Source organism: Erpetoichthys calabaricus, chromosome 17 (assembly GCF_900747795.2).
Source record: "Erpetoichthys calabaricus chromosome 17, fErpCal1.3, whole genome shotgun sequence".
Classification (NCBI taxonomy): Eukaryota; Metazoa; Chordata; class Cladistia; order Polypteriformes; family Polypteridae; genus Erpetoichthys; species Erpetoichthys calabaricus.
The window spans coordinates 66,471,897-66,499,462 of NC_041410.2; the positions used below are offsets into that span (position 1 = coordinate 66,471,897).

Genomic DNA, 27,566 nt, shown 5'->3' on the forward strand with positions numbered 1-27,566 from the left:
AAGAGAGTAAAGGAATTCAATGAAATAGGTTTAATCATTTTGTTACAGTTGTGAAATTCTTTCTGCCAGTTATTTGATGTTTAACACATATAAGCACAAATAGCAGTATGGAAAGAATGTGATAGAAAGAAAATAATAGAAGAGCAGTTGTGCTTGATTAATCCTGTTCAGAACATCATCTGTTAAGCACTACCTATCCAGCCTAATACTTTTAAAATGCTGTGAACATCTCTGCATATTAAGTTATACTAATTTTGTTTTTCAGACCCAAGCAAACGACAGTGACTCAGATGTTGGTTCAAAGCTAAAAGCCCAAAGGTCTTCAGGTTCAGAGAGTGAAACAGATGACACTGATGATGACAAGAGGCCTAAACGCAGAGGAAGGCCCCGTGCACGGAAGGACAATGTAGAGGGTTTTACAGACACCGAGATCCGAAGGTATGGGACTGTTTTTTAATCAATCATCTTTGCACGTTTTGTTAAACGTAAGGTTGGGTTCTGAATTATGTTTATGCTTACAGATTTATCAAAGCTTACAAAAAGTTTGGTGCTCCACTTGAGCGGTAAGTAATAAGAAAATCAGTATTTTCTAAGATGGGAAATTGTACTGTTTTAAGTGTTAAGAGTTAATTGAACATTGCACTAAGAAATATAATGCAGTTCTTACTGTGTGTATGTTAGTTACTGCCTGACTTTTATTGGGACTGTATTGGAAGTTTTCTAAGTATCTTTCAAAAAAAATTATAAGAACAGTAGGATAAAAAAAATTGATGTTATTTTAAAACCATTATCAATGAAGTTTTTAAGTAAATGTATAAGGCCAAAATGATATTGGTCACAATTAAAGAAAGAACATATAACAGCTTCTGAACTGTAGTGTAGTGCCTTAGAATTAAGACACTGCTCTGACATTTTTAACTGCATTCCTTAAATTCACAATCTGTGATTCTTATGTAATTTACTGTAATTTGGAATGCCTTGCAGGTTGGAAGCAATTGCTCGAGATGCAGAGCTGGTTGATAAATCAGTGGCAGATCTGAAACGTTTGGGAGAGTTGATTCATAACACTTGTGCAGCAGCTGTGTTAGAACATGAGGAACATTTAAAAGAAAACCCAAGTGAAGGTAATTGGGAAGAAAAAAAATGAGTACCTTTCCATGTGAGAATTAAATAAAATATATTTCTTGCTAGTTCTGGTCCTCACCAACTCTGAGCTACTTTAAATGAGATTAATAATGGATGGATTTGTGACAAAAAATTTTGCGCATGGTAAATACATGGCAAAGAGGAGAAAGTGCATGAATTGTCGTCATCTCCACAATACCCAGACTTATCATGATAAGGGAATATAAATATTAGCCATCTTGCTCTCGTTGTTTCTTTTACTTTTCCCCATTTACACTTAATTGATCTCTGAGGTTTCTAAGATCATTGCTTTATTTCTAGTACTGTATTAGGTTATCCTGAGTGCCTTCGCATTTAAGAATATGTATAAATTGTTTTTTAGAAATGTAGTATACTATCAGAATACCACTACATCTAAACTTGGAAACTAATGTTATTTTCTACTTAATTTAAGGAGATATTTTTCTCCTTTAATATTTTGTAAAATAATATTAAAAAGAAGTATATTTTTCTTACAATTCATGTACCATATCCAGCAATTAAAATGTAATTAGGGCCTTTATTAATGCTATTGAATGTGAGCCTTATCCAGTGCTACATTTTCTGCTCAGAATGTTATAAGCATTAGAAGCAGATGGCAATGCACCATTTGTCGTACACTGGATAAAGCTTGATATCATGGCCAGTGATGAATAAGATGGTGGTGGCCAAAAATGAAGCTGAGAAAAACAAAGAGACATGCATATAAAATAAAACATAATAAAACAAGCATAAAAGTCAAAATCTGCACAAATTCACAACCAACATTATATTAAAAAGAAACAAATTTCAAAACACAAAATTTCTTGTCCATGAAAGCGTAAAACATTTTAGATTTAACATATTCAGAAACAAACTTTATTAGTTTTATGGTATTTATTTGTCCTCTGCAAGAAGCTGTCATGTTCTTCCTCCTTAGATTGTCTTGAAGTCCTGTGGCTCTACTTGGCTTGCAAAACGTAATATGATTTGTTTAGGTTTAGGCTTGACAGTTTCTGTGTTTCAGTTTAATCTATTATATAATAATAACTTTATTTATATTGCACCTTGTAATACATTTACATGCATCTCAAGGTACTTTACATAGATTAATCAACAAAAAGATATACCACATTTACTTGGATTATTATCATTAATTAATACTATGATAATTTGTAATACATGTAAGTATACTAAATACAAAATCACCAGGTATTATTAAGCAAAATTTAACCATTAAAGTGCAAAGCAAATCTTCACTCTTAAAAGAAAAATGTTTTCTAATTATAATATTTGTACATTAAGGCTGACAATAGAATAGCCAGATCTAACTAATATATATAAAAATCAATACATACAATATATATCTACATTTTACCTAGGCATATGTACAGTACATGGCAACCCATTGAGTACAAACAGTTTGATGTTATTAAAATTAATTAAAAGATACAAAATCAAATAAAACAGTCCAGAGTGGTTTTGGTTGATTTAAGATATAGAGATTTTTTTTGTTTGTTTTGCGCCCAACCATAACCTGTCATCTATGGAGGAGGAACAAAAGCTTTAGAGTCGTCACAAATTTTGATCTACAATTTTTGATTGATCTCAATGTTTTAGTGTCCCCTGATACCAAAAATGCTGATATCTTGATGATGGGTTTTTGTCTGTGTGTCACAGTTTCTTGAGGATGGTCTAGAGCTGAAAAGGCTGGACAGAAAAATACTAAACTCAAAATTTAAGCATGAGATGATGATATGCTGATTAGTTTTTGAGCCAAATTGTCCAAGAGAAAGAGACACTCTAGAGCAACCTTCAAATACCGTAATTCTGCAATTAATTATGAATTATTCTTGTCAATTGCTATTGTAATTACCTATTTGTGATCAGAAAAATCAGCATTAGAGCAGTAACTAATTACTAAAATATTATAGAATAGTTTGGGTAACTTGGTTCCTAAGGTGCAAAGCCTACTGACGCTTACATCCAAATTTTTTGATTACTGGATGTAATTAGTTGACCAGCTGACATGGAGGAGAGGAAAACAAAAAATTCCTACGATAGGCCATAGGAGAAAAATAAACCTTTGGAGGGCCACTTTTAGAAGACAGAAACAAGCAAATCAAATAGTTAGATCTGATGGTAATCAATTTCTGAATCATGAAAGTCAGAATGACCTAGGTCAGCTGGTCATCCACCCTCCACTGGGCACAGTTCATACATCTAGCACAGTCTAATAATAAAGGTATCCAAGTCCTCCAAGTTAATATTGATAGAAAAGCATACAGTAAAATTTTAGGAAGCATCTGTACAGGCAGATAAAAGTGTAACAAATAATGTGAAGATTAGTTTTTATGTTCCAGTCATGTAAAAATATTATGTGGAATGTAATAAAAGCATTGTAAAACTTATAAAACAGTGTTATTCCTGTTTGGTTTAGAATGACCATGTGACGATGCGGGTTCGGCTCCATGCTCCCATCCACTGTAAGGGAGCCCTTGAACCCAACACCGTCGGTAATGTCACCAATGAGCTAGACAGTGAGGCAACAACATTAGAGTAAGGGGATGATGTAAAAAGTGCAAAGTGCTTTTATTAAAATAAATCAAAACAACAACAAAGTGTTCAAATAAATAGTGCAGTGCTTTTCAAAGTTCCAACAAATAAATAATCCATTAAAAGTAAGTGCAAAGTGGAGGTTAAAAACAATACAAAAAAAACAATCCTTTAAAATGAGGTTAAAACGTTGTGCAGGAAGCTGTCTTTTAAAACAGTTACACAAATGACAAGCCCGGTGCTTCTTTTCCATTAGCGTCTCACCTGCTTCTCCCATGAGGGCCCTGCAACAGGCGAGACACTCTCTCCGCCGCTGACCTTCTCTGTGCCTGACTCTACTACTGTCAGTTGCCTTTCCGATCCTTGGCTCCAGTCGGCTCCCCCTGACAGTGACTTGGGATTCCACACGTTGGGGACACCACGTCCCAAGTTCCGAATCCCACTGCCTTCCGCGGCCTTAAGCGGAGAGTCACTCATCTCCCGGTCACTCCCGTCCTTCATATTAAACTCTACGGAGTGACCACCTCTACTACTTACCCGGGTGTTGGCCAAACACCCAGGCTGCCTGCTCAGCTGCAGCGAGCCTGCTCTGTCTCGCTTTCCTTCAACGGCTTACTCTCACTCGCTCCCTTCCTGCTTCCTTCTGCAACCTCCATTTCCTTCTCTTTTCTCCTCCTTCTCTTTTTTCTCTTTCTTGTTCTCCTAGCCGGCTCACGCTTCTATTTATGCAGAGAGAACATAGCAGCTGTAACACATTAGCCCCAGGAACAATCACGGATGTGGGCAGTCTCTCACCTGTGCACTTAGGTGAGAAACGCCCACACCGCAGATCGCCCTGAAACCCGCTACAGCCACCACACCCTCCCCGCTAAGCCACGAGCACAGTGATTATTTATTTAAAAATGGCCTTTTGATTGGGAGCTGTGGACCCGCTATACCACAGACCAGTTCAATAGAAATAATTTTAATAAATATATTTTGATTAAATAACATAAAAATCTTCTTTTTTTAAACTTTTATTGAGGACAATAAATCAATAAACACATTGTTTTCTAAAAACAGTACTTTGTATGAACCTTTATGTTTAATAATTCATGGCCATTCATTTGGCAACTTTGACTTCATCCAGACTTTGAATACACCTGCTGGTGAATTCTAAAAATCTGATTGGAAATATTTTTGGCTTGTTCTTTAAGTTATTGCACTGTCTTTATTTGAAATATATAATGTAAATTTATAGCTAAAGATAGGCATGGGTAATTAAACAACAAAATGGGTATTCATATAGAAAAGAACTCTAGCAAAATAAAAAAGAAGCATTGCATTATATTTAAAAGCACTTCTTTAAATGTGCACTGCAAAAGACAGCCATAATAACAATATATAGCAAAGAGTTTTATATGGATAGTCTACAGACATCATGACTTCTCCTGTACATTTGCCCTGAAAACTTGAAAGATATTACCTCCACCTCTTAAAACTAAAAAGACATTCAGTAGTCCAACTGTTCGATCTGGCTTAAGTGGGAAAGTGGAGGCTTGAGCCCTCCCTCTATGTAACTCCCTGGATAAGGTGTGGCTTCATTCAAAGGATAAAATAACAAAGTAAAAAAATGTTGGATGGTTTATCTTGATGTCAGTGAAAATTTTGATTTATAATTTTAATGCATATTTTGTTAATATGTCAGTTTCCAACTATAGTATATTAAGAATCTTTTCTTAAACATTTTAGGATTGTGGAGCCATGTACAAAAAATTGTGATATGAAGAACCCTTATGAAAATGTTTAAAAAGGGAAGTGGTTATATGAAAAACATTTTAATAAAGATATTTATAAATAAATGCATATACAGTATATATGTAAGTAATAATAAAACCTTTTATGTCTTGGCCACTATGGTATGATACAGATGATCAGAATTTTGTATAATGTTTGTTAAATTTAGCTTTTCGAACCTTCCATCAAACATCGAAGCACACACATTGCTCCTGTAGGATCCTAAAAGCGGCTGGGGTAGCAAGAAATTCAGACTGGAATTCAGGATTTGAATGTGGAGAGTTACGACGATATTCCAGAAGAATATTGTTGTACATGAATAAATATAAGATATCCCCTGAAAATAAGCCTTAGTGCATCTTTTGGAGCAAAAATTAATATTAGACTCTGTCTTATTTTCGGGGAAACACGGTACCGCTCGTGTGCAGAACGGAGGCTTGATGGGGTGGAGGGTGGCGTTTCACTGCCCGCACACCACACAGCCTTGTAGTGTCCCTCGAACGGCTGCCCCGTTCGTTCTCGGTGGGCGGCTGGTGATACTGCAAGTGGTGACCCGCTTGCGGCTGAACAGAGGCCATTGAGGGTGAATGGGGTGGCGGGGGGCAGCATTTCAGTGTGCCTCTGGTGGCTGCCTGTTGAATGGGGGCAGTGGTGGGCGATTCACTACCCGCCTTTGGCCGCACCCTGTTAGTTCTCGGTGGGCGGACACTGCAGGCAGCATACTGTATGCAAGTGAAGGTGACTGTGTGGTGGGCGGGTGGTGAACCGCCCCTCGCTGCCCCCATTCATTCTCAATAGCAACCCTGCTTGTACTGTTACGTACATAGCAAAGAACTAACCAATGAAGACCTTATGGAACTAGAACAGCAGATGATAGCATTCAGCAAAGAAAACCAGAACCTAGTGACTCCAACAAAAACGTTTTCTACAGAAGAGTTAGCTGATGCATTTCATCTCACCAAAGCAGGAATGGCAAGGCTATTTATGATGAGAAAAAGAAAAGCTCCATGCAAACCTACCTTGATGCCTACTTTAAGAGACCAGTCCCATCCTCTTCATCAAGTCCATGAAGTTCCACCAACATTGTTTAAGGCTGAACTGTATTTGAAAATGTTTAAGCATTTACTGTGCATGCACAGAAAGGTAAAAATAAATAATATGTTGAGACAAACATCTATCCAAACTGCATTTATTAAAATAATGTACCTGTTCCAACTTACATACAAATTCAACTTAAAAACAAACCTACAGTCCCTATCTCATATGTAACCCGGTGACTGCCTGTATAAGGTTAGATCAGTTAACATACACTGTCTTTTTCATTTGTAGATTAACCATTGTTTACATGTTCTTTAAGGTTGACTTGACCCTGAACACACAAAAAACCTCCTCCTGAGTTCTGACATTTAGTAAAATAATCTTCAAATATAACTGTGACATTTAGTAAATGATTGATCATGATACGTTTTAGTTGGTAAAATTATAATCTTCATTTCTCATTCCTGCCTCATTCATTTGGATAGTTAAATTCAGAAGTTATCAAACCGAGCTTTTTCAGTTCTTTAAATCCAAAGTTTAATTTTCTTATTTGGGATAGGCCTTCTATTTTATTATAACTGTGAAATATTGTTCTGTGTATTACCTGAAGTGATAAGTTATACTTTTTCAATTGCTGAAATATGTCCGCAGGGTAATATAACTTTATCTGTATTTTTTAAGAATCGCACAAGGTCACAGTTTTTGTTTGATAGGAATATAATTATTTCTGCTCTTAGATCATCACAAAGTCTTTTAAAAAATGTGACTTAACAAAAAAACAAACATCTGCATGTAATAATAAAAATGTAAGTTGAGTTATTTACTCATAATGGTAATAAAATAAAAGAATCATAGTAATATTAATACTTTCAGTTTAATTAATGAGTTTAACTACATGTATGGTGATTAGTGCAACACTGCATGCATCAGACAACATAGACGTTTAGTAACTATCATGACATGTAGTGGAACTTTCTGCTTTCTGGTTTGAATGAGCTCAGAACAATGCCGCAAGAGATGTACTCAGTGTTGCATCAAATTCATGCTTTTTGTTGATCACCAGCTACTACTGAAACAAAGCATCATGACTGATGGATCATGGAACTCCTATAACCTAGGGTTCTGTGGAACACAGTTTAAAAAACACTGGCTTGGATCATGTGCTGCCTCTTGCCTGTTTAGGAGACGCTACTTTCTCCTTGTTGGCAGGCTGAGAGGGCTGCAGGTAAGGCAGAGAGTTGTTACCAAGTGGCATTGCAAATATTAATACAAGTTAAGTACATCTATCAGTTGGTACTGTGCTACATTTTGCACTAGTTGTTTATTATATAGCTAGTTACTTTAACGTTTCTGTTCCACATGCAAGGTAAAACTTCAAATGCTGTTCCAGTAACTTACTGTACTGTTGACACGTGTTCTTCATTTTTTTCACAGCTTCTCTATTCCTTGCAGAGAATTTCTTCTGAGTTTTAAGATATGTAATTTTAAAATAGATAGAACAAACAATCAAACAACAAATGTTATTTGTCCCCAAGGGGAAATTTGGATTTTTACAGAAGCTCTTTAAATAAATAAATGCATAAATAGGTACGTACATACATAAATAAATAAATAAACTTTGGTCTGAACACACGCCGGATAACTATAAAGCAAGAAAATAAAAAATAAAGAAAAGTTCTGACTTGGCTGTCACAGTCACAGTGAGGTATTATGCAGATGTATTGCTGTTGGTGGTACCATTTATGGGCACAATTCTGAATAATTCCTTGGCTGAAAGTTCTCAGTGTTAGTGTGTCAGTGAGAGGATGTGCAGCATTGTTCATAATAGTACTCAGTTTTGTTTCTTTTTAAAATTCTCTCCTTTGCTACTTTCTCCAGGGGGTCTAGAGTGAAACCTATAATTGAGCTTGCACTTTTAATTAGCTTATTGATTTGGTGCACCTCTTTTGAAGTGATGTTACCAGACCAGCACACCACAGCCTAGAAAATCACACTAGCCATCACAGAGTTATAGAAGATGTGAAAGATGTCACTTCCAACATTGAAGGAACACAGTCTAATAAAGAAAAGAGCCTGTCTGCCCCTTCTTATATAATTCCTCTGTTTTTGAGTCCAGTCCAACCTGTCATTAATGTGGATCCCCAAGTACTTGTAGGAATGGACCGCCTTTACATCCAGTCCTTGAAGAGTGACTGGACATAGAGACTCTTTGGTGTGGCCGAAGTCAGTGATCAGTTCCTTGGTTTTGTTGATGTTAAGATGCAGGCAGTTTTCTTTGCAACACGAAACTGCACAAAGAAGCAACTGACATGACCTGGTGTTATATTTATAGTCTGAGTAAAGAGAAAATGAAACAGGACTGTTCCTTGTGGTGTTCCAGTGTTGCTGATATCAGTATCATAAACATAGTCCTTGAGTCTCACAAACTGTTTACCCAGAACACCATAGGCTTCTCCACCTGAATATTTCTTGAGTTTACCCCTTAGCAGGGATGGCTGGGTGGTATTGAAGGCACTGGAGAAGTCAAAAAACATAATCCTCACAGTGCTTCCAGCTTTCTTCAGGTGAGAATAAGCCCTGTGGAGTAGATAGATAATTGCATCCTCCACTCCAATCTTTGTCTGATAGGCAAACTGCAGTGGGTCCAGGTGGTCTACCACAAGAGGATTCGTATTGTCCAGGACCAGTCTCTCAAAGGTGTTCATGATATGAGATATAAAGTGCCACTGGTCTGCAAGACATTAGGTAAAGAGGCGACTGCCTTCTTTGGTACAGGAACATTGGAGGATGTTTTCCATAGCAGTGGCAGTTTCTGAAGCCTTAGGGACAGACTGAACAGGATGGACAGCGTAGGCCTTAGGAACTTGAGGACTGCTTCCATCTGGTTCCACAGCTTTTCCTGTGTGTAGCTTCCTCAGTTGTCTCCTTACTTGGCCTTCAGTTATGGACAGTCCACATTTATGTTCAGACGAGGACTTACCACTAGCCATTCCAGTTTACATAGTAGGTATTACGTTTGGAGTCTGGTCATTGCAATGAGAGGGAAACTCGAGTTGAGTGTGGTATATACCATTTATAGTATATTCATATAAAGCAGATTTTTATTTTGTTCTTCATTTTTTTTGCAGCAGTTTGTACCTTTTAAAGTTAAAATTGTTAAGTCTTTTTAATGCTTTATTAAAGAGCATGCTTAGTTTGTAGCTGTACATGTATTGTATAGAAATTGTCAGGATAAAAAACAACAGTCATCCTTTGGTGGTGCTGAATGCACAAAAGATGCTACAAAACAATTTTGCTCTCTTTTGATGCTGTACAAATCAATGCTGAATTACAATATATTTTACATATGCTGCTGGAAAAATTACAGGGTTTTTCTTGCAAGATTTTCCTGGTTACCTGAATGATGTCATTCTTTTCTTTCTTTTCTGGTTTCATGGTAGCAGCAGGGAAGCAGCAGTTCTATGTAGCCCTCCTACAAAAATAAGTAATTCTCAGACCCACATAGTACAAGGCAGGGTTGCAAGTCCTGATTCCTGTTTCTGGTAGAACTGGACACAAGGCAGGAAACGATCCTGGACAGGGTCCCAGTCTATTGCAGGGACCACTAATGCATGTGTGAACCCACACCCGCACTCTCTCACTTGTATTGGGGCCAATGTGGAATTATTAGTTAGCCTAACCTACATTTCTCTTTAGATGTGGAAGAGAAACTGGAGTACCCTGAGAACAATCCACACAGACATGGAGAGAACATGTAACTCTATACAGACAACATCGGAGCACAAGATCTGAATTCAGCTTGTTAGATTGTGAAGCATTTGTATTTGTGGATCTGCAAATCGTTAACCTGTGAATCGCAAGGGTCAACCTGTATCATAAATATTTACGTGCTGTCAGTAATACTGAAAGTAGTACATGTTTTTACAGCTAAAGGACCAGGAAAACGAAGAGGTATAACAATCAAGATTTCTGGTGTTCAGGTGAATGCCAAGTCCATCATTCAACATGAGGAGGAATTTGCATCCCTGCATAAAGCTATACCTGCAGATTCAGAAGAAAGAAAAAAGTAAGCTTAAAAAATTACACTTCACACTTTTATTTTTCTTTAGTTTATCAATAGGTAACCTAAATAAGACACTACTAGCAAAATTGTTGTATCATGAATGACTTTTACTGGCAGTTTGCAATTTTAGTTGTATTTTCTTAATTTATGAAATAAAACTAACTAGCCAGCTGCATAATCAGGCAACTTTTTTAATGATTTTTAAGCACAGGGAAAAAATTAACATTTGAAAAATTCGTATTTTAATAAACCACCAAGAAAAGTAACATTGTAACAATGCACAGTACGGACCAACATACAATTGTCCGTGACTGAAAACTGGAGGACTGCCGTCGTGCCTTCTCCTCCCGCTCGGGCGCGGAGGGCGGAACGGGAGGAGAGGGGAAGGACACCCATTCCGCCCCCTCCGTCATGCTAGTTCAGTATGCACTGCCTGCTCATGTGCCCACCCCCAACTTGTCACCTGAGTCGTTTTCGTCTTTGCACAGTCTACATGCACCTGTGAGTCACGTTGACTGTTCATTTTCCAAACAGCGCCTCATTCGCTTTTATCTCTGGTACAGTCCAAATGCACCTCTGCACCACGTAGACTTTTCATTGTTCTTTGAGGTTCTGGCTGCTTTTCTATATATATAATCCACCAAGTCACCCGACCATGGTAGTAGCGGGGGACTGTACAAAGGGCAGGGACGTAATCAGTGCGAGCGTATGACCCACACATACTGGGAATTCCTCGTTCGTGGGGAACAATTGCAAGCCCCGGTTTCCAGCATGAATGGGATTCAACGGCTTACCCACGCCTCTCTGCGCCGGGTAGACACACGTTGATCCATTCAGTGTAGCACGCGTGCAATTACCTGATGCAGGAATCTGTAAAACATTGAAAGAAGTGTTGTTTCCATGAAATACATTTGAAGCGGTGGCAATGGAAAGCAAATGAACAGTCAACGTGGGTCACAGCTGGATTGACGCGGTGTTTTTTTTGTCCCCCGACCATGGTAGTAGCGAGGGGGGCTTGGGGGTGAACAAAGGGCAGGGACGTGATGAGTGTGAGCATATGACCCGCACTTACTGGGAATTCCTCGTTCGTGGGGAACAAATGCAAACCCCGGTTTCCAGCACGAATAGGGTTCAACAGCTCACCCACGCCTCTCTGCGCCGGGTAGACACACATTGATCCATTCAGTGTAGCTCGCATGCAGTTACCTGATGCAGGAATCCATTTTCCAACCCGCTGAATCCGAACACAGGGTCACGGGGGTCTGCTGGAGCCAATCCCAGCCAACACAGGGCACAAGGCAGGAACCAATCCCGGGCAGGGTGCCAACCCACCGCAGGGCCACACACAAACACACCCACACACCAAGCACACACTAGGGCCAATTTTTAGAATTGCCAATCCACCTAACCTGCATGTCTTTGTATGGTTATTTATATGTCTGTTTCAGTTTAAATTAGACCTGTATTTTTGCAGCAATTTAGCCATGCTTTCAGGTTCTTATATATTAAGTTTTTGTTTCTTGTTTGTCTTTTAATTAGTTTCCAGTTGAACTGCCATGTAAAGGTTTCCCACTTTGATGTTGAATGGGATGTAGAAGATGACAGCAACTTACTGTTAGGAATATATGAACATGGCTACAGCAACTGGGATTTGATCAAAGCAGATCCAGATCTTAAGCTAACCAACAAGGTATGACACCACACATCTTTATGCTTTTTTAATTTTTGCCAGAAACTTTTAACCAACCAACAATACTAAATATCATGTCTCTTTCAAGATTAAGCAAAACAAATAGTTTTGGTCTGATTTTTAAAGTGTTTTTTTTTAATCTCAGATTCTACCCGATGACCCATCTAAGAAGCCCCAAGCAAAACATCTGCAAGGACGGGCCGATTATCTCCTGAAGCTACTAAAACGGCAACTTGAGAACAAAGACTCAAGTAAACTAACAGAAGAAGTGAGTGTTCCTGAGTAGAAATCTTCCTAAAAAGCCCAAACATTAAGCAGCAGTACTTGTGCCATTTGATAATCTTGTGAAACTTTGCTTTAAAAATGATTAACTTTGAAATACATAATATTATTTGCTCACCAGTTATAGAATTTTTAAAATAGTTTTCTTCTCAATTTTTATTTAGACAAAAGTAAAAAAGCGCAAACCACGGATTAAAAAAGAAAACAAACTTCCCAAAGATGAACATGGAAATGAGATTTCTTCTCCTCGCCACTCAGACAATCCATCTGAGGAGGGAGAGGTAAAGGTAAAATACTTATATTTAGTTTGGATGTAGTACATCCACTTCTCAAATTTTTTTTTCATCTTTTGATATTGTTTAATTCTATGTTGTATTAAGTGATCATTTGTATTATTATTGAGTAGGTGTTTTTGTACATGTGTGCATTATATGATAAGAATGGGTAGATGTTATTGTTAAATAGATAATCAAAGACCTCCCCTTTCATTTTTAAATAAGAAGCTTAATAAATCAGCCTCAAGTAGTGTCTATTGATACCATATTTTTACTTGGGGAAAAAGGTTACCCCAACTACAAGGCATTTAAACTAAATAATGAATATTTTAATGACAACTACATATAATCAGTTTTAAAAAGCTGCACTTAAACTAAAAAATTAAGTTTTGAAGTTTCTAACAAAATTACATTCTGTATTACACAATAGTAGAAGAATCATTTGGAACAACTGTTATAATGGGTATATTTTAAGTTCTATTAGTAAATTGTGTTGCATAGTCAGATGGGTTGAATATAAAATGAAAATATTAATTTATATTTAAAATAATGTATTATTATTTTGATTTACAGTAATTTCTTAAGTAACGTTTAACATCTTCAAAATTCTACCTGAATTAGGATGTATGTTAATGTTGAGTTTAAAAGATTAGCTGGTATCTTTGAAGTCAAAGTTTTTTTTTCAGTTGTGGCTTACGTTTATTTGCCTCAGATACTTACATTGTTAATTGAAGCTTAATTTATAAATTGAGTGGCATTTAATGGTGGTCAGTTGGACACCGGAATAACTATAATACAAAAGCCTATTCTGGGAGAAACTAGGCTTTTGTATTATACATGTCTTTGAAGACATAAATATTCAATTTTCAGAAAACATAGTTTGGAGATAGGATTATGGGAACGTAACCAAGGTTGACATAGTTAATTTTCATCACATTTTCTAGTAACTAACTTTCCTCTTGGAAGGAATACAGTATGTTCTCTGTTTATTACAAAGTGTATGGTTGTTTCATGAATACAACAGACAGTATAATACACAAATTAAAATGTGTCAGTAGTAATACAAAAATATTGCTAAGTTAAAATGGTTCAGAAATGTGTATAGCAATGTGAAGCAATTGGGAACAACAGCAACTCAGCCATGAAGTGGTAGGCCATGTAAAATCACAGAGCAGGGACAGCACATGCTAAGGTGTACAGTGTGCAGAAGTTGGCAACTTTCTGAAGAGTCATTAGATACAGACCTCCAAAAGCTCAAGAACAGTGCATAGAGAGATTCATGGAATGGATTTCCATCGCTGAGCAACTGCATCCAAGCCTTTCATCACCAATTGCAATGCAAAGTGTTGGATGCAGTGGTGTAAAGCACACCACCACTGGACTGTACAGCAGTAGAGTCATTTCCACTGGAGTGACGAATCATGCTTCTCTGTCTGGAAATCCGATGGCCGAGTCTGGGTTTGGTTTGCCAGGAGAATGGTACTTGCCTAACTGCATTGTGCCAAGTGTCAAGTTTGGTGGAGGAGGGATTATGGTGTGGGGTTGTTTTTCAGTGGTTGGGCTTGGACCCTTAGTTCCAGTGAAAGAAACTCTTAATGCTTCAACATACAAAGCCATTTTGGACAACTTCATACTCCCAATTTTGTGGGAATAGTTTGGGGATGGCCTCTTCCTGTTCCAACATGACTGTGCACCAGTGCACAAAGCAAGGTCTATAAAGAAATGGATGAGCAAGTTTGGTGTGGAGGAACTTGACTGGCCTGCACAGAACCCTGACCTCAACCTGATAGAACACCTTTGGGATAAATTAGAGCAGAGAATGCGAGCCAGGCCTTCTTGTCCAACATCAGTGCTTGACCTCACAAATGTTCTCATTGGAAGAATGGTCAAAAATTTCCATGAACACACTCCTAAACCTTGTGGAAAGACTTCCCAGAAGAGCTGAAGCTGTTATAGCTGCAAAGGGAGGGCCAACTCCATATTAAAGCCTATGTATTAAGAATGGGATGTCATTAAAGTTCATGTGTGTATAAAGACAGGCGTCCCAATACTTTTTTTTCAATGTAGTGTATGTGTAAAATTCTGTCATATGAATCAAAACTCTTGTTTAATATTTCTATTGATGCCCCATTGAAAGCCACAATTTCTAAAAAAAAATAAAATGCTTCTCCTAACAGTGCAGGGACAAATTAATGTATGCTATGATTGTGGAAAAAAATAACTTCAACAATACTGAAGTTGTCCTTTAAGACCAGTTATGCTTTTTGACAGTTTGGTATTCTGTGTCTAGGAAGAAGGTGTTGAAAGGAGCCCTCCCAGAAAAAAAACAAAAAAGAAAGATAACAAAGAAAATAAAGAAAAGCAAATACTTAAAAAGGAGAAGGAAGTGGATAAAGAAAGAAAGAAAACAAAACCGAAGAAAGAAAAGGTACACTGTTGCTTTCATATCTCTCTCTATATATAATATATAAAATCCAACATCTGTCTGTCTGTCTGTGCGGTTTTCACAAGGGAACTACTTAATAGATTTAGGTCGGGGTTTTTTTCTATAATTTGCTTGAACATTCCTGTTGATTTTGCGACTTCTCTCACCACGCTAAGTATTACAGTTCGGTTGCGGCACCGATTTATTCATGTGAATCCGAGAGCCAGGCTGCAGGCCGAGGGGAGGGGAGGCGGGACTTCAGGAGTAGGGAGCCGGGTAGGGCCAGCCTCCGTCTGAGACACTGTACCTCTCGCCACATGTTGGAGTGTACCTTGCCTCCGCTTAACTATCGATACCTGTTTGTACAGCAGACATTATCATCTAGAGATTGTTAAAGAGTAACATTTAACATTTTTGAGAGAGAGAGATCACAGCTACATGTGTTTTAGAAGGTACCTGATCATTGGCAGAGATATCACGGCCACATGCACATGCTGTCACATCAGAGCTGAACACGATCAGGTACAGTGGCAATGTTTGAAGTTGGAGCGTACCTACCTTCCACTTGACCAGAGATACCTTGCCAACTTTTTACATTTTTGGCAGAGATAACAGCTACATTCTTGCCCCTGACAGGATAACCAAAAATATTGTATATCAAGAGGCCCTCGGATACGAAAGCTTTGATAAAAATTCTCAATACAAATTATTACTTTTTTTTTATTGATTTTTAAAGTTTGGCCTGTTTCACTACTATGTGGGCGTAGCCATGGGGGACAGCTAGTATTTAATAAATGAGCATAAATAAGAATGCCATATACTTTGTTTTCAGATTGTGCTCAGCTTTTATTGGAGAGCATTAACACATGTCCTATGGGCTCTTGTTTTTTTGACAGTTAATCGACATTTTTATTTTTCAAGCAATATATTTGCATAATTCAGATGTTCCATATATCATTCAAATATCATGATTCAGAACCACACATTTTTTCTCTTGTACAGATCTTTCACCACTAGCCTTCATGAGCTATTCACATTATTAGATGTGCAATTTGTTAATGTGTGTGCCAGGATATTTGTTTTCAGTTGCTTGTCTCTTTGCAGGGCTCTATAAGTGTTTCAGATTTTATACAATGCATTTCAAGATTCAAATAACCCCTTAGTCAGGTGTATACATTTTGAGACTAATTTCTTTTCATTTCTTTTTTCAGGATAGGTTTGTGTTTATTTATCCTATCTTTCATTCAGTGTCCTGTCCTGTATATTACCTGCATTTTCTTTGTGGTGATGACATGTCAACAACAGTTTGCTACACTAGGAAGTTTACTGGACCTGTTCTTTGTCTTATAAGGAATGTGGATTGAAAAACGTGTGTAAAATAACAATAAATACAGTGAGTGGGACAGGCTTCTCTGTAGCTTGTTCTGAATTAGATAATGTGAGAGCTCTGACATCCAACATATCTGATTATAGTTCTGGAACTTGTCTGTCTGATGCTTGACTCTCAGTGGTTCAAAGCTTTTCACCAGCCTATCTGTTAACTACACTGTAAATTCCAATTAAAGGGTGATTTTTTCTTAGTTATCCTGAACAAAGTAGGCCTGTAATGGGCAGTACATGTGCAACTTACACACAAATGGTGATGGACATGCAATAGAGAGAGTTCTGATTTCCCTTGAAATACGGGTTAAAGTGCATAGCAAATAAGTATATAAGCATATAGTTCTAAAATTTAGCGAACACTCAACAACTTCCTTTGACTTCTGGCAATTTAGTAAACAAGTTTTTCTGATCAGATACTTTACAAGAGAAGAGTACCCTGGATTCCATTACACAAGCTATGCTTATACCTTGCTTGCACTTGGTCACATTCTAGGAATTTGTGTGAACTGGAATAAGCTGTATGTTGATTACTGTATATAGTGGAGCATATGTACACAGCTGACAGACTTATTGAGGTTGTAGCACATATTACTTAATGTTAATGTTAAACTATTTAGTAACAGACAAAGACATTTGCGAGTCTAACCAAAACCAACTGTACTGCAAAACCTGTAAGACAAATAAGAAAAATATTTTTGCTCCAGCCTTGTATAGTTTATCACCGGGACAAAAACAGTTGTCAATTTCTTCCTTTTTGAAGGATTATATTTTCATCATTTTAAACTATCATAGACATACTTACAACATAAAGTTCTGCATTCAGACTTTAACATTTCACATCTCCACATTTTATGCTGAGGCTTGGACAATATTGTACCAGTATTCTCACAAAAATTATGTCTGAAGAATTGAAAATAAGTAAATATTGAAGTTGTATGTAAATTATTTGTAGCAAGTCATCAGTTAAAATAACCATAATAAACATAAAAGTGCCATCTAGAAAGGTTCTTGGTTCATATATGTAGGTATATTAACCAAAGCGATCTGTTGGGAAAAAAATATTTATTTCTTCATTTTGGACATCTCCACAAAAAATACCAGCAATTGAAATGCACAACTTGAAATGGTACTGGTGACAAATACTTAAATGTCAGTAGAGTGATGAATGCATTCTATCCTGTATTCCACAGTATCCTCTACTGTACATGAAGGCCAAAACACCTTGCTTTACTTCAATGTGGCCCTTAATATGCCACTAAAACATACACTGCCATCCTAACATAGGACTTTCTATGTTGTCCAAATAATGCAAGAGTCAGTTGAAGCTAAATTAGAAGACATATTTACATAATTGTAATTAAGTGTTAGTCATCTACCATCCCACCCACTGACCCTTTATACAGTGCATTTTCTATGGCAAGACTGCATTAACTAAGCATGGAAATTATAATGGAAAAAATAATTCATAACAGATCACTCTATGTGTGGTCTCACCTAGGTCTTGATTGAAAGAGCCATGAATTACATCTGATTCAAGGTTGATTAAATATGAGTTAATCTCCCTGTCTGTTGAATTACTTTCTTTGTAAATTGTGATGTAATTTGAATGCAAGCATTTTAAGGGATTTTTCAATTTATATTCAATTAAGGCCAAATCTGGAGCCAAAGGGAAGAAGCCTCAAGGTCCTGTGCATATCACAGCTGGAAGTGAACCTGTTCCTATTGGAGAAGATGATGATGAACTTGACCAAGAAACTTTCAGTATTGTGAGCATTTTTGAGTTGCCTATAGTTCTTATGAGCCCAATGTTTTTAATATATTATAGAGATAGGGAAATTTATTTTTTAGAACATTATTTATATGTAATTTATACATATTTAGTTTATTCAACTGTAAGAAAATTAGATAGCATCTAAATGCACTTTTGAAAAATTAAATAAACTACAGACAACTCTTTATTTAATTAATGACAGTGCAGAAGATTAAAGTCAATTATAACAACACTAGCCGAAGCCCAACGTAGCATATGGCGGTATAAGAATAGGAATGGAAAACGGTGAGAAAGGAATTCAGAAATTAAGAAGAAATAAATACTTCTTGAAAGACGCAGTTGTGAATAGGTGTTTTGGTGGAGATGACAGATAATGAGTCAAAAGATCTGCTCGTAATACAATATCAGGTGTGTGCTCTGGTCTTTGGGTATCCGACAGTGCAGGTAGAATTTCCAGCCAAGCAGGATTACATGTGAAAGTGATAAATAAATCAGGCTTTCCGAATTTATGTACTGCATGTATCTTGGACTTCCTGGAAATGTGGACAGTAATATGATCATTTTGCCTACACGTACGTTGTTATTTTCAGTGTTTGCTTGCAGTGCGTCTGATAGTCGTTTGTATTGTTCCACGCGCAGATCTTGTTGATGTAATCTGAGTTAGTTGAGACGTGCGCCCTCTGTTTTAACATAGGCATCTATGACGTACTGTTGGAATAGTTTGCCGCTGGAGTGCAAAATACTAACTGTAGTCCTCATTGCTAATCTGTACGCGTAAAATTGGCATTGAGTAAGCCTTATTCGCTTGGCGGTTCTTTTATCAGGAACATGTTGTAAATCTTTGTGCCAGCCAATGTCTCCGTAAGGGAATAAAAGTGGGTAATCCATAGGATCGCAATTCACATTGAGCGTGGAAATTTGTTTACAGGAGTTGCCTATGGGATAGATACAAATGTCCCTTTCAACAGGCGGTGTGCCATCTTCTCCGACGAAAATCGCTGCAACATCGGTGTGACATGTCGGGGCATTGTATCATCGTAAATCTTGCCTAGGGTTTTCCTTGAAAACCATTCGTACAGATGCTGTTGGATTGGACTGAGCGATTTCATGCATGTGTTTGTATGTTTTAGCGAAGGGGTTGATGGTTCTGAGCATGGAATCTAGCTGGAGAAGTAAATTTTCGCTGCATGCAGTTTGCTTTATTTTGTAAGTGTACATCAGTAGCTTGCGCTGTGTCAGAAACATGCAGCTGTCCATATCCTGGAGAGGTAGAAGTGTTAGCATATAGTGGAGAGATTTGGTGATAAATTTGCCTGTGTATTTTAAAACAGTATGAGTCCATGGCCAGGAGGTTAAGTTATCTGTGCACCCATGGAAACAAACGCTAGAGAAGGGTTGTATTCTCGAATGTGTTCATGATAATTTTTAGCTTCTGATATTTGCTGTGTAAGAAGCTGTTGTAAAGACACAGGTGACTCCTGCAAAGGTGGTAAAGCTACTTTATTGTTGTGGCAGCACCTTGAGTACTTGTTGGATGTATTACGCTCAGCAGGCCAGTATAGTGCATGACAGTGTTTGCAATGCTGGTCTGGAGTCCCAATGTTGTACTCTTGGACGGGAAGACAGGAATTAGGTGAAGATGTGCCTGTGGTAACGGGAAGAGGATTGTGTGTATGTCTGCTGAGACTGCGTTGGTTTGGAAAAGTTGCTTTGCAGATGTCGCATTGCAAGAGTTGTGAATGATTTTTGTTGTGTTTAGTCAGACAATCCTGTGTAGTGAACTGCATTTCTGGCACTCATATAGTTGTTGGGAAGAATGCCTTTTCTTGTGTTTAGCAAGTGAGGTACGCGTTTGAAAAGTTTTGTTGCAGGAATCGCACTGGAAGAATGTGCGGAAGGGTTTGGAGGAGGACGAATATGAATCGAGAAATGCCGTGTCAGCTGCGTGTGGGCGGGACCGGTTTTGAAGAAGAGCCACAGGCAGTGTGGGGAAGGCCGTGTCGGCTGTGTGTGGGCGGGACCAGTTTTGAAGTGGAAGCAGGACGAACCAGAAGAGAAATATATATAAGAGATACCCAACTGGCTGGAGTGCCATCTGTTAATTTGGTTGCCCTGGATGAACAATTAGAAGATAGATCAGTTCAATCAGTCTTTAAACTATTATAGACTGGGGATTCAAGACAGTACAGTAAACAGAAGCACAGGTGACAGAATCCATATTACTAACCGAGAATGTTAAACCGGATGGACGCAGGGACATCCGGCCATGGGCCGTGAACGCAAAAGACGTACTGCGCAGGCGCCCCAAGAAATACGTACTGCGCAGGCGCCCCAAGAAATGACGCGCCGCGACCACAGAAAAAAGGAGTCAGCACAGAAAAAAGGAGTCAAAGAAATGAGGCGCCGCGACCACAGAAAAAAGGAGTCAAATGCCGGCGACGCACACAGCGCCGCACGAAACCCATTGCACACGAAACTAGCACACACAAAAAAAGAAACCGCTCGCGCCCCACAAATCCCATACCCACCTCCAAGCACCCCCCCCCCCCTACAATCAACGGACGGGACACACACAAAGAGGAGGATTCAACAAGCCCCTGGCACACAAAAAAAAAAAGCCGCTCGCGCCCCACCAACCCCACCCCCCCTTCCAAGCAACACCCCCCCCCCCCCCCTCCTCAGACGCCGGCAAAGCACACAGCGCTGCACGATTCCCATTGCACACGAAACGGGACGCACACAAAGAGGAGGATTCAACAAGCTCCTAGCACACCAAAAAAGAGAAGCCGTGACCGCCACACAAAACCCATTAGACACGAAACGGGACAGACTACGGACATAGCACACGAAACGTTCACAAAGACGACGATTCAGACCCATAAACACACTAACATCAATAAGAAGTGACACCCAAAGCCCCATTTCTGAAGGAACCTTCCGTATTAAACATACGTCATCTCAACACCTTCACACTATGCAGCATAGGTGGATCTCCTTACACTGAAGCACTATTAACCATTCAACTGCAGAAAAGGCTCCATATTAACAGTGAGTGCGATCCTCCTTATTACTTATCCATATTTCTCACGCTGAAGAACAAACAAGTCATGAATACACGATCACAGGTACAAAACGATACGGCTCGGATAACGGGACCAAACACACGAACCCACATGAAAAAACAAAATACACGGCGGCGCATACAACGCGCTTCTGAACCTCCGGAAGAAAAAATGTCTCGGCTCCAAAAACGCAAAGCTCAACTAACACATTAACAGAAACGAGCGCATATGGACAGACACAATGAACGTACACGCATACAGCACGCGTCTCAAAGTGCTGCATCGAAACAGGCACGGATTCAAAACGAAACACCTCCCGTCTCAGACATACAGAAACGGCAGCGAAGGGACAAAATAAATAAACGCAGACGTCTACACCGCGCATCTGGAATGCCGAAAAACAAGCAGGCAAGGCTCCAAAAAGAGAAAGCTCAACTGACCGACATACAAGAACGAGCAAGGCTCAATATAAACAATGCACGCAGTAGACTACAACGGGCTTCTCACACAGCACAGGCAAATCGATTACAGCTCCAAAACAACACGTCCCAAATACTACACATACAACAACGCGCCTCTCAAACGGCACAAGCAAAAGATACACTTCACGGACATCAACGACAGACACCTGCTAAACACTTGCGCCAGTTAGCTGACAACGCGTTCAATAATGAGTCCACTATTCACGAAAATGCATTGGGATTAATGAATGTCATTTGCAATCATTGTCATTCACTTAACTTCCCTGAAGAAACAACTGACAATACAAGTAATGAATTTACACGTTGTTGTCAAAAGGGTCAAATTAGACTGCCTCCTTTACATTCATATCCTGAATATCTACAGAACCTTCTAACTAACGATGTACCTGAAAGTGAAAACTTTATGAACTGCATTAGATCCTACAAATCGGTATCCACTATGAACATAAACAGTGGCACTGCACATGACATCTGTCTTGCAAAACTGTTAATTATTGATGAATGTACAATGGCATCCAATCACTTACTCAACACCATTCATAAACTTCTACAAACGTTGATGAATAATAATATTCCCTTTGGAGGAAAGGTACTTTTATTAGGAGGAGATTTTAGACAGTGCTTAGCTATTGTTCCACATGCCATGCGCTCAGCTATTGTTCAGTGCACCTTAAAATACGCAGACAATTGACATTGCTTTCAAAAGATACAGTTAGTACAAAACATGCGATGTCCAGATCCAGATCATAACAATTGGTTATTACATCTGGGAGATGGTACACTCACCAATACAGATAGACTTCACCCAGATATTAGTACAATTCCTCAAGCCTTTATCTGCGACGACTTAGTTACAGAGATATTTGGAACAGCAATCTCATTAGACCAAATGCCCCTTTTAACACAACGCGCTATATTATGTCTAAACAATATTGATGTAGAAAACATAAATACTCAAGTCATTGCATTACTTCCTGGAGAGACACAACTCTTTCTAAGCTCTGACAAAGTTGACTCTGATCACGACGATGACCATCTTCATTGACCTTACAAGTTCTGACCTGAAATTACCTTTTACACTGTGCCACACACTTTATTGTTTGCTTTCTATTTGCATCATCTACACCTTCACACTATTCTATATCTCATTCATACATCACGCTCTTTGTCATTTCCCAACACCAAGGGTTGGCGAGCGAAGCGAGCAGGGGGCGGAGCCCCCTAGTTAGTATTATGTTTGTGACTGCATATTCTTGATAGTGCCTGTATGCACAAGATATCTGTATTGAATATGAAAATCCATTAAAATAACTTGAGCTTGGCAAACACAACTGGATCAATTTCACTGGTGAAAAGGGAGATAGAAATGACTAAATCTAATTTATTATCACAGTAGCATCCAAGTTAGTATACAAAAATGCCTTCCTCTAGCGTGTAGCAAACTGTATTCAACCTGGATCATCTAATTTCATTCAACACAAGAACTATACATTGAAGGTGAAAGTGGTTACTCCAAATTTCTAGATTTATTTTGTTGTGCTTCCTAGCATTCATGCTAGTAATGTAAAGCAGCATTTCTCAGCTGCCAGGTTGCAATTTACTTTTGGGTCATAAGCTGCCGCCAGTGGATTATGGGTCTCAGGTTGCCGTCTCTGGAGGCGCAAATGTGTTAAGGTGGGTTGACTAATCGATCGACAGCACTGTGTGATATTTAAACTATCTCCCAAGCTATTCCATTGATGCTCTTGTATTTGCGCTCATTTCATCAAGGGCAAAATCTGTCAATTTGTGCTCAGTTCAGCAAGGGGAAACAACCTCAAGCCAGTCCCCCTACCCTCCTTATATTTGGGTCGTCAATAACCTTATAAACAAAAAACTGGGTCAGAGACCATAAAGGTTGAGAAGCACTGGTGTAAATGAACATTTCAAGGCACTTTCACATTGGCATTCCACCCTTTGTTGTAATTCTCTTTTTTAACTCCGGTAGATGCTTTGTTTTAGTCTTCATTTAAGTAACAGTAGTCCAGCTCTATTGATCAAGCAATATGAACACAAACAGACTAAAGATTTGTATCCAACAGAATTTATTCATAACATGCTTCATATATTGATGGACACTGAATTTTATAACCAACACTGATAAGTTGTTTTCAGTATTTTTTAATAGATCTTTACTCCATGTATTATCAAAAATTATGCTTGGCGTATTTGAAAGAAAGACATGTCACAATAAAAACTGCTAATAAAAGTCAAGCTTTATGTACATCTTAAATATTTGCACTTGTTTTCCCAGCACATGTAGTTTTAACACTAGAATTACCAGAGCCTACAAGAAAACTCGTAAATCTGGCCCACCTTAAATCCGTTCGCACCTCTCCCTCAGCAGATTTGTCCTGTAAATGTGCCGATTAAGACAAGCAGCAAGCAGCCTGCTATTCCATCCCCCACCGCCACAGAACGTGCACAAAGTTCTCCCAGCTCATGTCTTGATTGATTATCTGGGAGTGAAGTGCTGGAGTTTTAGACTGGAAATAATAGATCGTTATTTGGAACACATGCATTTCATGTGTGTTCCGTTTCTACAGTAATCTGTGTAAACTCATTGTTAAAACAGAAACTTTTTCATATTTTAGTAATAAATGTTACAAAATGTAGGCATAAACTACATAAGATTTGCTGACTTGTAATTAAGAGCCCCCGGTTCAATTCCGACTGCCTCCTATATTTGCCGTTTTCAGTAGTGAGCTGCTCTTATTGTTAATATTATACAGTACACACATACATTTGGTTTGCGTCTGTAACAGACGGTGTACATTTATAGGACTTGTGAAAGTTACCTTTTTTCTCTTCTATTCTCTTAGTCATGACCACGATGCATACTACCGCCCACTCCCCCCACCCCACCACTCAGGGATCTGATGCTGTTACCTTTTATCTGAAACTGGGAATAACTGTAGATGTGAGTGATGTTTTGAGGCAGTGGAACTGGATATTCTCTGATCTGGATGAATAAAAGACACAGGTATATATGATATTTGGAATAACTCATTTTATGACCTGTATAGTACATTTCGGAAAACATTGTGGCACGGATGCAACATTATTCATATTATTCATATTCATTCACATAACATCTTGCAGTAGTAATCACTGACCGCGTGTTTTTTTTTTCCCCAATCTTGCCAGGCGGGGTTTGAGCATGATCATGATTGAGAGAATAAAACTGAAAAAAGCTAACTTTTACAAGTACCATAAATTTATACCCAATGTCCCATATATTTGTCCGTTTCTTTTTTTTCTCCGTGCTGCAAGAACCGTCCTTCCTACATTTTCGACGCGTGTACCTGTTGCAATGTGTGCGCTTCTCTCTATTCTAGGTTTCTATTACATTGAATCACAATCACGCTCTAACACCAGCCTCCCGCCTCTCCTGATCTGACTCTAAGTAACAGCGCCAGTATAAATTCATACTCGATCTGACGCTGTTCGTTTTCAAATAATATTGCATTAGTGCGATGATATTTTCTGATTGGTACTATTCAGGTCATAAAATGGTTTCTTCAAAATATCACATACAATACAATACAATTTATGTATATCCCAAAATCACACAAGAAGTGCCGCAATGGGCTTTAACAGGCCCTGCCTCTTGACAGCCCCCCAGCCTTGACTATCTAAGAAGACAAGGAAAAACTCCCCAAAAAAAAAAAAAACCTTGTAGGGAAAAAATGGAAGAAACATGAGGAAAGGCAGTTCAAAGAGAGACCCCTTTCCAGGTAGGTTGGGAGTGCAGTGGGTGTCAAAAGAAGGGGTCAATACAATACAATACACAAAACAGAACAAATCCTCAATATAGTATAAAAATAAAAATTTTAGAAGTACGGAGCAGAATTTAACAGTAGATGATATTACATAATAAGATTTGGATTGAGTCCTGGAGACCTCATCCATCAAGCTGCCTCCCCCATTTGGCCATTCCATGGCTGAAACAGCACTGGGCCAGCCAATCCGATGAAGGACCCCTCTTTCCCACAATTCCTGCGATCCTCCATCAGGGATGACTTTACCTTAGGCAGGCAAAACAACTTGGTAGGTGGGCCGTGGCACCAAGTGCCACATTTGAGTACCGAAAAGAGAAACAGAATAGGTTAGGGTTAGTATCCAATTATAACTATCATGTTACTTATGTTTTAGTGCTCAGCAGCTCTAGTCAGGATATGCTAAACTGAAGTAGTGAGTCTTCAGCCGGGATTTAAAAGCTGAGACCGAAGGGGCATCTCTTATAGTAGCAGGCAGACCATTCCACAGTTTAGGGGCCCTGTAACTAAAATCTCAACCTCCCACTGTTATTAATCCTTGGAATCATAAGCAGACCGGCATCTTGAGATCTTAATGTGCGCTCTCATTTGTAAGTCGTGATAAGTTCAAACAAGTAAGCCGGACCTTGGCCATTTAATGCTTTATATGTTAAAAGGAGGATTTTGAAATCTGCCCTAAACTTAACCGGAAACCAGTGTAAGGATTTAAGAACTGGAGTTATGTGTTCGTATTTTCTTGTTCTTGTAATAATTCTTGCAGCCGCATTTTGGATTAACTGGAGGCTGTATAAAGAACTTTTTGAACATCCAGTGAACACCGCATTGCAGTAGTCAATCTTAATAGAAATAAATGCATGAATTAATTTCTCAGAATCCTGTTTATTTAGAAAGCGCCTTAATTTCCTAACATTTTTAAGATAGAAGAAACATGATTTGGACAACTTTGTAATATGCGCTTTAAATGACATGCTAGAGTCAAAGATAACTCCTAGATTGCGGGCTGATTCAGTAAAATTAATGGGGATTCCAACTGAGTTAAATGATGACAAAATATTGTTGTGATCAGAGTCATTCCCTCCAACAATTAACATTCCTGTTTTATCTGTATTTAAAGACAAGTAGTTCTCATTCATCCACTCCTTTAATTCACTTAACACAACTAATTAAAGACAACATCGCAGAAACTTCATTTGATCTAAATGAAAGGTATAACTGGGTGTCATCTGCATACGAGTGAAAATTAACATTATGTTTCCTAATGAGAGATCCCAGTGGAAGCATGTAAAGTGAAAACAGTAAAGGTCCCAGTACTGAGTCCTGCGGGACACCATATTGAACTTCTGTGTATAATGATGGAGTACTGTCAGCACATTTCTGTACATATTGGAATCGATTTGATAAATAAAAACTAAACCAAGTGAGCACGGTGCCTGTAAGCCCAACATTATTTTATAGTCTGTGTAGTAAAATAGAATGGTCGATGGTGTCAAATGCTGCACTTAAGTCCAACAACATAATTACAGTGGAGTTTCCTTCATCAGAGGATATCAGAATGTCGTTTACAACCCACGTTAGTGCCGTTTCTGTACTATGACCTGTGCGGAAACCAGACTGGAATTTCTCAAATAAATTGTACTGCGTAAGGTGTGACTGACGCTGACTGGCGACTACTTTTTCTAGTATTTTAGAGAGAAACGGTAAATTTGAAATAGGCCTATAATTATTTAGTATGTGTGGGTCTAGGTCTGACTTTTTAAGTAATCTATATTACTGAACCACAGTTTAATTTATGCACGGAAGGC

The 27,566-nt window shown here is 38.4% G+C and overlaps 1 protein-coding gene across 4 annotated transcripts in view; it reads left to right on the forward strand.

The window, feature by feature from the left end:
- chd2 (chromodomain helicase DNA binding protein 2) overlaps positions 1-27,566 on the forward strand; it is a 261,689-nt gene that overhangs the window by 200,067 nt on the left and 34,056 nt on the right. For 3 of the 4 annotated variants that reach the window (XR_007933712.1, XM_028822994.2, XM_051920213.1), the window contains 9 exons: positions 266-438; positions 522-563; positions 985-1,124; positions 10,441-10,579; positions 12,116-12,266; positions 12,412-12,534; positions 12,713-12,835; positions 15,114-15,251; positions 18,281-18,397. Coding sequence is in view for 3 of the 4 variants with exons in the window: in XM_028822994.2 (XP_028678827.2) it covers positions 266-438; positions 522-563; positions 985-1,124; positions 10,441-10,579; positions 12,116-12,266; positions 12,412-12,534; positions 12,713-12,835; positions 15,114-15,251; positions 18,281-18,397 (1,146 nt within the window). In the remaining variant the exon portion in view is untranslated. The remainder of the gene's footprint in view (positions 1-265; positions 439-521; positions 564-984; positions 1,125-10,440; positions 10,580-12,115; positions 12,267-12,411; positions 12,535-12,712; positions 12,836-15,113; positions 15,252-18,280; positions 18,398-27,566) is intronic. The other variant, XM_051920212.1, reaches the window with a different exon arrangement.